Source organism: Halichoeres trimaculatus, unplaced genomic scaffold, assembly GCF_033239565.1.
Source record: "Halichoeres trimaculatus isolate MK-OKI-2021-1 unplaced genomic scaffold, fHalTri1.1 fHalTri1_scaffold_17, whole genome shotgun sequence".
Lineage (NCBI taxonomy): Eukaryota > Metazoa > Chordata > Actinopteri > Labriformes > Labridae > Halichoeres > Halichoeres trimaculatus.
The window spans coordinates 28,198,669-28,212,613 of record NW_027437195.1 but is presented as its reverse complement, the minus strand read 5'-3'; the positions used below and the strand labels follow the sequence as shown (position 1 = coordinate 28,212,613).

General features: G+C 41.8%; 1 protein-coding gene across 6 annotated transcripts in view; it reads right to left on the bottom strand.

Moving 5' to 3' along the window:
- fgfr3 (fibroblast growth factor receptor 3) overlaps positions 1-13,945 on the bottom strand; it is a 123,944-nt gene that overhangs the window by 105,696 nt on the left and 4,303 nt on the right. For all 6 annotated transcript variants that reach the window (XM_074691438.1, XM_074691439.1, XM_074691442.1 and 3 more), the window contains exon 2: positions 8,214-8,439. In XM_074691438.1, the coding sequence (XP_074547539.1) occupies positions 8,214-8,361 (148 nt within the window). In that variant the 5' untranslated portion in view covers positions 8,362-8,439. The remainder of the gene's footprint in view (positions 1-8,213; positions 8,440-13,945) is intronic.

Below are 13,945 nucleotides of genomic sequence, written 5' to 3'. Positions count from 1 at the left end.
GGATGGCGTCAATCAAAAGGCTCCTACGTGTTGCCACTTAACGGCTGGATGTTGGAGCTCCATTTTGATCCTGATGAAAGGAAGATAACCTGACCTCCATAACTTGATTGTGCTGCAGTGTGTTCAGTCCGGCTTATATCAGTCACAGACCGAGGAGTTCCCCAGATTCCGGCCCCAATGATGATCCTCTCCTCAAACCTGTTGATCCTGATCTGGCTCTGCTCATTATGTCCGTTTATTGTTGTAGTCAAGACAAAAACCATCTGGTTTGGACACGCTTTGTTTTATTTTGAAAGTCTTTGTCTGTTTCAAGGTGGTTTATGCACACTACTTCCTGTCTTGCTGGATTTGCCCCATGTAGATTGACAGGTCTTTGCTTCGGCATCTTGCAAAAATAGAAGTCAATCATATCTGATTCAAAGAGTTCTGACCTGTCGGAGCAAGGACACACGTGGTGCATTTCAGCTAGGGCTGCAACCAACGATTATTTTCATAATCGACTAATCGGGCGATTTTTGAAATGATAAATCGATTAATCAGATAATGACATATTTTTGTACTTTCCTTTACAATTTAGCTTAAAATTGTTTTAGGTATTTTCTAAACAGCAATAAAGACAATAAAAACATTTTTCCTTCAGTAATATTTTATTACAGCTTTCTCTTTCTTGGAAGTATATATATATATGAGTATATATATTATATAAGAATATAATTGGCCAATGACATATCTTGAGAGCATGCGCACCAAATACGGCAAGAGAGCGGGCTCATCTCCTCCCAACTAACATACTGTAAGCTACAGTTTCATGCACCAAAACACCCGTGATTAGTTGCCGATGGAAATCGATTATTAAATTAGTTGCCAACTAATTTAGTAATCGATTTTAATCGATTTAATTGATTAGTTGTTGCAGCCGTAATTTCAGCCAATAAAGCGGGACTGATGACTTAGGAAATGACGAGCATAGAAGCTGCTCCACCAAATGGCTTTCAGGGAAAAAAGATGCAGATGCTCCAAAGCTTTTGTTTGTAGTTCTCGTGGTCAGCTCTGTGTAGAGCCAACGCGTGCAGCATTTAAGGACTCCGTCACATTTGCAAACTGTACCAATGCTTAAGCACGCTTCAACCCTAAAGCCCAGGAAAACCCAGAAAGTGTGACAAAGTACTTCAAGTTATTTGGCCTTAAACAATATAGAATAGCTTTAGCAACATTCAGCATTCAGCAATTAGTGCTGAATATTGTCCAAGATCTGGGTCTGAGACCTTCTGACTCATTCTCCCCCTGAGGACAAAAAGGAGAAGGCTCAGATTAAGGGCCTAAGTGTTCCCTGAACAGATGAGTCTTCAGACATTTCTTAAAGTAGAAAGAGACTCTGCAGATCGTATAGAGTTAGATAATTCATTCCACCACTTTGGAACAACAGAGGAGAAGAGTCTGGCTAGTGATTTGGAGCCGCGCTGGGTTTGGAGCACCAGGCGTCTTTCACAAGCAGAGCGTAGTGGGTGAGGAGGAGTGTAGACCTGGATGAGGGACCCCAGGTAGGCAGGAGATGTTCTTGTCTGCTTTATTAGATCACAAAGAGGCATTGTTGATCATTTCAGTCTGTTTCAGAAGCAGTAAAAATGTCACAGTTAATATCAGCAACTTTTCTTCTCTCTGGATGATCTGATCGTTGTTATAGACACTGATTTAATCTTAATCTTCTCTCTACTCTCAGCAGGAATCGATCCTCTGACTGAAACGTGTGAAAACTTCTCCCTGAGCAGGAGAGGAGAGCTGTTTCTGCATCAGCACGCTCTGAGAGATACCTGTCTACCTGAGCCGTCAGCTGCTTGTGAACGCAGCCTGTCTGCTCTGAGGCTGCCGAATGAACACGTTAGTTTATATACGCCACTGCAGCACACACACACACACACACGCAGGAACACTGCCTTCAGGACAACACTGCAACTATCAAAGTCTTCCAGAGCACAGGAGACGCTTTCAAGAGACAAACGTGAGTGTGAGTGTGTGTGTGTGAGTGTGTGTGTGTGTGTGTGTGTGTGTGTGTGTGTGTGTGCTGGAGACAGAGATAGAGGAAAGTGGTGGCCAAGAAAAAAAAGACAGACGAAATAAGAGAGAAAGAGACAAAAAAAATGAAAGAGAAGAGAAATTCTGTGTGTGTGAGTGTGTTTTCGTGTGTGTGTGTGTGTGTGTGAATTGTGGAGCCTCAGTGTAAATCTGCGGATGGCGTTTTTTTAACGAGTCTCCTAACGACCCAAACAACCCCTGCTGACATTTACAGTCTCTGCCAGGAGGAAGGCAGGGGGTCAGAGACCTCACACACACACACACACACACACGCACACACACACACACACACAGACTCTACTATCCTTCAATTCTTACGTTTCTCTCTTTTCATCTTCTTTTACAGCCTCTCTTTCATAATCCCACTGCTCGTGCAGACATAACAGTCACTTAACAGCAGACTACACACACACACACACTCACACACACACTCTCTCACACACACTTCAATGCTGACTTTGTCGTTTCACAGAGAACATCAGAACAGAAGAACCACATATTTCATCTGAGCTCCACAGGGCGACAGCAAGGTGTGTGTGTTGTTGTTTCTCTACCCTCTGTATTTACTGACCACACACACACACAGAAACAAACACTCACACACACAGGCTCTGCTTTTTGTCATTAGCCCCTCACATGGGTCAAACTTGGCCTCACACACTTTTTTTTCCCACTTAAACGTTTGGAAACAGCTCTTGGAGAAATAAACAACGCTGCGAGACGACACCACAGTGGAGTTAATGGAAACAAGGAGCTACACACACACTCACACACACACACACACTCACACACAGTGTCTCCTTACATCACACAGGCGTAATTACAGAGCAGTGTATGACTTTAAAAAGTGTTTTTCAGCTTCTCTCAGTTATAAAACGTGAACTTTCAGATCAATAAAAGCTCCAGTCTCAAACAGGAAGCTGTCATTACTCCTCACACACATACCTACGGTGGCCCACAGGGGTCAGAGGTCACCTTTATTCAAAACTCTGCAACACCAGCAAGCACCGCAGCATTTTCAGTCCCCTTTGGATCGCTGTTAAAGCTGAAGGGCATTTCTCTCCTTAGCTCACACACACACATTAATCCACACACCCTCCTTCACACACACACAGAAAAAACACAAACATAAGCAACAGCTCCGCAGCCCGGCGCTGAGGCGGCTGAGGGGAAATTGTGCCATCTGCCAGTAAATGACAGTCATTTTATCCCCACTGCTCGTCCATCTGTGGAGGTGGGGGGGGCTCTGCTGGAGGGCGAAGAGGAGGAGGAGGAGGAGGAGAAACAGCTGTATGTGAGCCCCACATCTGTCTTATCCCTTCGTAATGTAAAGAAATGCAGGAGCTTTAAAAGAAACCAGTGGCAGTTCTTGTATTTGTTGTGAAAACTGAATATTGGTTTGTATTTTCTTCTCTAAAGTTAAGTTTTTAATCCTTCACACGCAATTTGTCGTGGATAAAGTTTGTCGTTATACATTTAAAGCTACAGTAAGGAGCTTTAAGCTGTTTTTGAAACTATTCTGAAAAGGTGTTTTCAACATCTGAAAGCACTATCAGGGGGGTAGGTGTTAGACAAATTGACCACCCATATTCTGCAGGAGCTTTAAAACAGCAGAATATTAACCAAATTTTTAATAATAAAATCTTTTTGAATATAAAACTGTGAGCTTTAAAAGACCGGGTATAAAAGGAATTCCTTAGCCAAGTGTCGATGTCAAATTGGGAAGTTGCACATTTCTATAAGAGACTGTGTGAGCAAGACTGAAATTAAGACTTTTTTTTACGACATCATCTACAGTACATGCCACAAAAAGTGGCAAAGCTGAACACTAACACTAGATGGGCAACAATGCAAAGAAAACAGACATGACTCTGTAGTGGAAGTCACCGCATTAGTATCACCCAAGCATAATATGGGCCACCTGGATTTTCTTTATTTTTCTATATTTTGATATTTTACGTCTTAAGTGTTTCCACATTCTATTTTACAGAGTGTATAGCTTATAATTCTCTATTATTTAAGTAGCGGCGATTTTATTTGTCAGCACTAATCCACTCAGTTTTTTATAAAACCATTTGAACTTTTCTCTTGCCCATTTAGTTGGATAGTTACGGTAATGAAAACAGCTTGCATCAATTGTCACCTGTGATTGAAGTGTCATTGCACCTAAATTTCTACGCGGTACTGTAAAACCCCTGATACCACTTTATATCATTTTTTTTTCTGTTTTAAGGAGCCTTTTGAATTTCCCCTCTACTACAGGGGTTACGGTAATGGAAGGAGCGCTGGCTGAACTTTACATTGTACAGCTCTACATTGCACCCTGTAACTTTTTTTTCTTTTTATCATTATTATTATTTTCATTGTTAGTTTTTCTTAATTTTCTTAACTTTCTATATTTTGTTAATTTACATCTTAACTGTTTCTACATTCTGTTTTACAGAGTGTATGGCTTGTAGTTCTCAATTATTTAACAAGCTGCTAGTCTCATGTTATTGTTATTTGTTAGCACCAATGCACATCAGAAAGTTCATCTTCTCTTCTTCCAGAAAACCCATTTGAATTTTTCTCTTTCCCCTTTAATCAAAGAGTTATGGTAATTATAACAGCTTGCATCACTTGTTGTCTGTGATTACTGTGATTAATACCCCAGATACCACTTTAAAGCTTATCTTTTCCTCTTTAAAGAGCTGTTTGAATTTCCCTTCTACTTCAGGAGTTACGGTAATTGAAAGAACACTGGTTCTACAGAGTTAAAGCCACTCCATGGTCTTTGAATACAGTTTTTTTTTTTTGCAATTGCAGGTCAAAACTGTACCTTGCAGAGAGAATTTTTTTTCATTATTATTAGTATTATGATCCAGAAAGTCTCCCATGATCTCCTTTTTTATCTGAAGTCTAAAGTCTTTCAATCTGTTGAAATTAGTGGAATACTCCTTTAAATATCAAAACTTTAATATTCACATTCAGCCTTTTCACTCCAAAGCTGTTTTTCAGGCCTCAAACTCTTAATTTGTTGTAAATTCTTCCAAATAACTTCTGAGTTTACTCCTCTGCGGTGCGAAGGCCTAAACTTCAGACTGGAATATTTTTTATATGAAAACTTTTCAGAAGCCGAATCGTCAGATGAGGATAAAATGTGCACCCAGAGGTGAAATGAGACCTCTCTGAGACCTAAAACTAAACATCTAAACTAACACACTCAGGATGTCTTGAATACATCTTGAATAAGAGGTTTGAGTCCTCTCCAGGAAGAACCGTCTCCTCGTCTTTCCAAACGCACTGTGGCGTGTAAAGTGTGTCAGACTCATCTGAAACAACACTCACATACAGAGAGAGTGTGAGGGAAGAGGAGGAGGGAAAACAACACTTGGCGGACGCCGCAGACACAGATTACTCTGCTGTTAGCGTTTTTCTTTTCGGTGCAATATGGAAAGATTAAAGCAAACACAGTCGGCGTTTACTTTGGACTGATCCGTGGGTATTTCTCTGCCTCCAGAACAAAGTGGAGGAATCGTGCAACGCTCAGCGAAGCAAGAAGAGTCCAATTAAATCCTCCTCGTAAAAAAAAAACAAAACATAGAGACTCCACCACATTGGTATAAACAATAAATGTTCCTTTTGAGAGGCGCCTGTTTGAAGTGATGAACAGGCAGAGAAGTGAGCACGGTTTCTGAGCAGATGTCGTATTAGCACCAACATGAAACGGGGGGACAGTCGAGGAGGAGAGCAGCTGCTTTCATGTTTTTGGACGAGGACTCTTTCACGCTTCTTTAAAGGCTCTGACGCTGAGGAGAAATCTTCTGAGCGGTTTTCTGCTTTGGAAAAACAAGTGTTGCTTAAGGTTTCTTCTCCTACCCTAAAAGACCGACAGGAGGACTCAAATTACACATCACAGGAGTGAATTAAGAAAAATCAATAAAGAATGATGCCACAGATGCACCAATCCAACGTTTCTGGTCCTGATACTGATACCTGGACTTTGGGTGTCGACTGATACTGATCTGATACCAGTGTTAAATCATAACCTGCAGGGACGGAGCCAGGATTTTGGGTTTAGGGGGGGCCAAACTAATTTTGGATTGACTGACCAATATACCACTGTTACCATTTGTGGTCTCAAAGCAAATTTAGTTGCTTTTCCCACCTTTATTATTTGATAGTTTTTTTTTTGTGTGTGTTTTTAAAGGCTGAAAGAGCAGTGACCTCTGAAAGCGCTGTAGTTAGCATGCCAGGCCAGTAGTTGGCGCTATAACTGTCTTGTCCAGAAGCGGCTTTTGGTAGATCTGTACTGAAGTAGACTTGAGCTTGCTGTTTACATGGTAACAGTGGCGGCAGCGTTTCCAAAAAAACCCACTCTGGAGGCCATTTTTAAAAGTTAGCATTTTAGGTTGGCTAAAACGCCATTGTTGTGTACACAAGAGGTCGATACGCAACAAAACTTTTGCATTTTATCCTAAAACCGTTGTGTAAACAGCACCTTGGTCTCCAGACTTTTTAGACTGGGGTGCCCCGGGCAGGGCACTAACTTATGCAGAGGGGGGCATGAATTATATGATCCCACACTCCAATTAATGTCATTTATTTTTGTTTATTTGTATGTTTTGAGAATAGAGGATTAGCAGTAACAGGTTTAAGGCACATTAAACTTGCAGATGCAGGGGCCCCAAATGACTGTTGACCCGGGTCCACCAAATGCCTATGTTCGCCCCTGTTACACCCCTTACAGTGTTTAATTCTTAAAGATTTGAAAACAAAAGAAGCAGATGTTTCCTGCAGTGAGGATAAAATGGGTTTAAAGCAGGAATCAGTGACATAAGTGGGGATAGGTCCGATTTAGGTACTTTTACAGGTACCGACTAAGGGTGGGTGAAAATACTGATGAATTGATGCATTGAAATATTTATTGGATTTAATATTTATATTGATTCAGCAAACCCTTTGAATCGATTCATCTCCTGGCAAGTGAGGGGGACTGTGCGTGTTACTCGCTTTGTATGGACGAGGGCCACAAGACCAAACAACCAAAACATGGCAGCCAAAGCAGCAACAGCATAAAGCCAGATCCTTTGGCATTAAAGTCTGACGTTTTGGTTGATTTATTGCTCCAAAACATGAGGTCGATAATTGAAGCATTTAAACCCATATTGAATTTAATCGATATCGAATCAAATCGTGAAGGTCTTAACAATACCCAGCCCTCGTACCGACCATAGACTGTATGAAATATGGACGTAGTCTCCCTGATGTTACCCGTCTGTTTCTGAAACGGAAAATGAAGCGAATCGGGAATTGCAGCCATATTTGTAATGGCAAGGGCTTTGCGTACAGCTATAAGGCGCCTGTCGGTCACGTGACCTGAGCTGTGCCTGTGATTGGGTGAGCTCCCAATCTTAATATCCTCTAAACCCCCAAGTCAGGAAAAAACTGACCCCCATACAGTGTGTGACAATGGTAAAACTAGAGACTCAGACAGAAAACTGATTTTTTGGCTTGGTGTGTTTGTGACTTCCTTTAGTTTCGGAGCCAGCCTCTAGTGGACACTTGAGGAACTGCAGATTTTAGCACTTGTCTCATTTTAGACCGGAGCTTGCTGCTTGGTACTGACCAAATTCTGTCAAAAGTACCACATAAAATCAAAAGGCACCATGTTTAGGTACCTGAACGCATCCTTGTGACTGTAAGGGAGAGGAAGAGTAGCTGATTTTCCATACTGGCCATGAACACAACATTGCAATGTTATATATTGAAGAATAAATATGTAAAAAAAAATAAAAATTATACTTTATTATGAAACAAGTAGATATTTTTAACCACGTAAACACAGAAAAGTACCAAAAAATTGGTGAAAGGTACCCATCTCTAGACATAACTGTGTAAAACTGTAAAGGATGCGTTTTGGGGTAAAATAAATGAGGGAAATGAGCATTTCCCTTCAGGTTGTGGATTTGTAAGGATTAAAAAAGTAAGAACTATCCCTCTAAAGAGACTGATTACAACTTTTAACACAGAAGTAAAGTCTAGATTGACTTCAAAATGCTTCAAACTTTTCTGTAAACTGTGAAGTTTCAGTGGCTTCTTCAGAAATGACCCACAGCAGCGTGATCAGCTGATCAGCAACGTGTCGTCTTGTTTCCTACCTGTGGGCTGAGCGGTGGGCAGCCTCGCCGGAGCGACGCAGAGCGGCAGGAGGAGGGAGAGCCAGAGCGAGCACCACAGAGTCGTCATTCCTCTGGACGACGCGGCGGCACGCAGAGCAGCGAGGCCCGACTCGGACTCAGACGACATCCTCCGTTTGCATGCTGCCCGGCAGAACGTCGGCCTCCAACGCCGCAAGAAAGTATCCAACAACTCCCCGACACTGACCTGCAAAACACACACACACACACACATGAATCAACAAACTCTGAATTGTGAAGAGGTAGCCTGCAAACTGCAGCACAAAGCAGCGCCTCGGGGTCTGCACACATGCTACCATATTCTGACCTGACATTCCACACAGATTTCAGGGATTAGGGTGGAAATCCCTCTTCGCAGATTTTCTCAGAAACTTTCTGCCAGCACCTGATGGCTAAGATGGACTGAGAAGGAGCTTTGAAAGCATTCCCTGGTTTTTAAAAGTTAATCAACCAATCAATTCACTTTTTAAAACCAGGATTAATCCAGGAGGGAGTGAAAGTCAATCCAGACTTTAAGAGGCATGTCAGTCCTTCTCCAGCACGCTTTTCTGCGTGGTTTAGCAAGCGACTGACATGACTTCTCTGATCCTCCTGCAAGGATGAGGAATGCCCAACGTGCCCGCTGGCTCATCAGAAGAGGAGGAGGAGGAGGAGGAGGAGGAGGCGTGACAGCAATACGGCGGTGGCGGACAGAGCTCTGCCTCCTGTTTGCTTAAGCAGGGAGAAGCTGGAATGTGGCGAGGAGCTCGGAGAGCCGAGAGCGCGGTGCCCAGAACAGCAACAAGAACAAAGCTCCCTAACACACACTGACACGCTGTTAGCTTAAACTTTAGCAGCTCTGTCCAGCTTCAGGAGAGCCCTGGCTGTGAAAGCGCAGCACAAAAACACACCTCAGAGCAGGCTTTACACACACACACACACACATGGACACACACACTCAGCCCAGAGAGAGGTTGTGTTGTCTCAAGTCTTAGCGGCGCTGTTTTCTTTCTCTCCACGGACCTGGGACTCACTCCTTGCTCAGCACAAACTGAAGCCCAGGCTGTGTTTGCACATTATCGCTCCTCAACACAAAACAACTTTGCAAAGACACACACACACACACACACACACACACATTCAATCCTTATCTAAACACCACCGCTGCGCCTTCATGCTTCAATATACCGCAGCCTTTTATGTGCACTGTATACTCTTCTTCTCCTTCGCCCTCTTACAACACAAGACGTCTCCACGCCGCTGCGGTTTGTTTACACAGCTCAGCACGGCCCTCGCTGTGCAGGCGCGCAGAGAGGAGCTGATTGCAGGCCGCGCAGATATGAGACTTTTGTTTTCTTTGGCAGCCACAGAGCGGAAAAAAAAAAAACTCATTTTTAACAGCCACTTCTTGGTGTCAACGTGCAGATCCCGTCGCGACATGCACGCTTTAAAATGTGCCATGTATGGAGGAGCTGGCTGGGATTGACTCGTTTGGTGACAGGTGATAGCTGCGAGTACAAAGTGAGCACTTGAGGTTGAGCGGCGGCCAAGTGGTGCAGCGTGATTGATAGAATGAAACAAATGAAATCCTGCGGTAGGAGGAGCGGTAGCTTATAAGCGCACCAGTGAGACTAAATAGTTTCCCTTTCTTCCCGTTTTTTTCACATCTGGTGATGAAACTCAGCTCTCTGCTATTTCTGCACTTTTTATTCTCACTCCTCAACATTTTCACACCAGTAACTGCTTCTGGAGACATCAGGGCAGACTTTTACCTTAATGAATAAGACTCAAAGACACAGAAAATGCCACAAGATGAAGGAGTAAAGCTTGATAGTGAACGCCAGTCGACGTGACAGCTGACATTTTTGTTTCATACTGTCATTTTTTGTCCCTTTAGGCGTACTGTAGTCACACTGCCGCAGTGTCTTCCTGCTTCCTGCTGCTGCAATAACAGAAAACAACGATACACCTGCAATTCTGGATGGTAAATTTAACTTGTGAAAAACTCACAGAGGGCTGAGCTACATGGAGTTAGCCTCAGTCAGGATACTGCTTGTGCTCCCCGATGTAGCTTTTTTTGTTTTTTGTTTTTTGTGTCACAAATTGGCTGAAACACAATGTTAAGCTCCTGTAAACTTTATTTTGTGTCGTTTAGTTGTTACGACACTTTTTAGGGCCCAAGCCTGAAGATCTGGGTTAAGGCCATCTTGAAACCTGAATGAATATTGTTTGTCTTCTTTATTTCTTTCTGCCGCTTCAACCCCAAATTGTGTGCCTTTCACTTGTGGCTTAAAGCTGCAGCCCCTCCAGCTACTTTACGCTACAGGCCTGAAATTTTTTGTGAATAACCATCATGACAACACCTACAGAAAAGTCTCTTACGAGCATTGTGAATTCCCATCAGGAAGTTTGCAATTTGGAGTCAAACATCGGATTTTGACAGTTTATAGGGTATGCATTTGACCAAACTAGTTATTATTAATATTTCTTGTTTCTTGTGCTGCTTAAACCTCATATTTGGTGCCTTTTAGGGGTCGACCGATATGGGTTTTTTGGGGGCCGATGCCGATGCTGATGCTTTCCAAAATTTGGGCAGCCGATGCCGATATGCATGGCCGATTTTTCCAATTTGATATTCAGGCCGATTGTTAAATAAATATATATTTATCACATTTTTGTAAAACGCAGCAATTTCTGAGCAACTAAAAGAAATCTATTACAACAAGTGGTGTCCAGTCCTCTGAACATTTATTCAGCTTTCAAAACAATGAAATATTTTGTCTGAGTAAACACACAATGTAACAAGCAGTAGTAAACATTCACACTCTTCTTAAAATGTCAAAAAAGAAACTTAAACTTATTAATATAATTTGAACAAAAGTGTGTAATGTATCCAAGTGGTTCCACAAGTTTGAGGTGCTCATCTTTTTTGTGCCTGATCAAAAATTGCATCATTTTATACAACGGATCAAAAATCGGCTTTTTAAAAGAAAATACGGCCGATGGCCGATGGAGACAAATGTCCAATTATCGGCCCGATATATCGGCCGGCCGATATATCGGTCTACCTCTAGTATGCATTTGACCAAACTAGTTATTTTTAACATTTCTTGTTTCTTGTGCCGCTTAAACCTCATATTTGGTGCCTTTCACTGGATATAGAAGTGAATGCACCTAGCCACCAAATTCAGTCAAGGTGAAAAATTTATAAATATAGTATTTGCGAAAAAATATATGCTCCACGGCACCCCCTAGTGGCTTAAAACTGCAGCTCCTCCAGCTACTTTGAGCGACAGGCCTGGAATTTTTTGTGCATAACAACCATGCCTTGATCTACAAAAAAGTCTCTTATAACCATAGAGAATTCCCAACAGGAAGTTAGCAATTTGGACTCAAACATCAGATTTTGACCATTAAAAGGTACGAATTTAAACAAACTAGTTATTATGAGTATTCTTTGTTTCTTGTGCTGATTCAACCCCAATTTTTGTGCCTATCACTCGATATGAAAGCTAACACAGTTAGCCACAAAATTCAGTCAAGGTGAAAAATGTATAAAGTAGTATTTTGAAAAAAATATATGCTCCACAGCGCCCTCCTGTGGCCTAAAACTGCAGCCCCTCACAGCTACTTTCAGCTACAGGCCTGAAATTTTTGGTGCATAACCATCATGACAACACCTACAAAAAAGTCTTTAAGCACCACAGTAAATACAAAACAGGAAGTCTAGAAATTGGAGTTAAAGGTCGATTTTGCAGATTTATAGGGCACGTATTTTGACAAACTAGTTCTAGTTTGGTTTTTCTTTTCTTATTTTACAATTCTACCTTTTTTCTTTGTTTCACTTTCCAATTTTATGTATGTTTAACTTTTTTTTAGAGCTGACTGGGCTAGAAACAAACAAAAAGAACTTTCCTGTATCTGTGCACATGGCAACAAACATCTTTTCTTTTCTTTTCTACTTTTAGTTTAAGCGACCGCCAAAGAGCAAAGCATACAGGTGCAGCTAATCTCTGATCCTAAAAGCAGCTTAGCACTGACTTTGGTGTAAATCCCCCAAAAACTTGAGGATGACACTCAAACATGTTCAGTTTTTACTAGGGCCCAACCGATATGGGATTTATGGGGCCGATGCGGATACCGATACTGGGGGCAAAAAAAAGCCGATATCCGATATATCGACCGACATCTGATACACAGGAGTAAAAATTTATAATCGGCTACATTTTGGCCAATGCTGATTAATCGGTGGCAGGCATAATCGGCCCGATTAATCGGCCTGACCAATTAATCGGTCGGGCTCTAGTTTTTACCTCAGATTTCTGTTTTTTAGCTTTGAGCAAGTTTTTGTGCAGCTGTTATGCAACTTATTTGTCTGTTTGTTAAAATAAATAACTGTTTTCTGCAGAATGAGTCCTCTGAAGCCGTCTCCTTCTGCAGCATTTATCTGAATAATAAATCTAAACGTCAAAGTCATTCAGTCAATTCTTGGCAGTGATTAAATTCCCAAATCGAGACGCTGAAGCAATTCCTAAACATTTAAAATAAAGTCTTTAAAATTATTTTAAAAAGCAAAGTGAGGAAGGATTCTCTAAAAATGACTGTCTTACACATCTGATTTTATTCTTTTTCATGAAGGTTTGGCTGATTTAAGCTGAGCTCCTTTAGCGTTCCATACAAACAGAGAGGAGACTCCTTTTCCTGCACTTTTTCACTTCTCCTCCTGTGAAAAGTTGGATCAGTACCTCTCCTCTTCCTCAGACTCCAGCTCTGCTGCGCTGAACTTCTCCTTGAGTGAAGACAGCCTCCACTTTTCCAGCCTCTCTGAAACACAACCCTAAATTCTCTCCTCTCAGAATATTAAGTGATGAAACTCCACCAAAGTGGACACGCTGAACCCTGCAAATGAGCTCCACAGGCTACTCAAACCCCTCTGATTTCACAACCTCGAGAGGCGAAGAGGATCCACCAGACCCGGCGTGGAGTTCAAAGCCTGGAGAAGTGTCTTCATGCTAATATTTTCTTAAAGCATGAAAGAGAAACACAAGCGCTGCAGTGAATAATACATGCTCATTAATCATGCAGAACCATCTCCTGGTTGTAGTCGCTCAGAGGCAGAAAAATGCTTTAACCCGGGTTCAAATCCCTGTCATCCCTCTGAGGATCATCGCAGAGGGAGTCACATGCTAGTCACACCTCCGCAGAGTGTCGGTGAGCTTTAATTATTAAAGCCAGGGATCAACAGGCAGGGCGGGAGCAGCTTTGTCGTTTTTAGGGGAGAAAAGGGGGAGTTCAGCTTTTTTTTTTTCGGAAAGAAGGAAACAAACAGCAGAAAGAAAAAACGCTCGCTGAGATCACCTTCTACATCTCTTCTCTTCTCCCTTCAATGCTCCTCCCTGATTTCATCACAACACCACCCTCAGGTGAGAGGAGATATCAGCTGCACTGCAAAAATTAACTTTTATCAAGTGTTTTTGTCTTAATTTGAGTAGAAAATGTCTTTTTTTTTAAATATAAGTTGCTTTAAACAAACAGTTACTTGTATTGAGACAATATTTTTTTTTGAAGCATTTTTCTCTTGTTCCATTGGAAGATTGTTTTTAACTTGTTACAAGCAACTCAGACCTCATTTTTGTCTTTAAATAATCGGAAACAAGACATTTTTCTGCACTGATAAGTCAGATGTGGCTCATATCAAGTGTAATAAGACAATT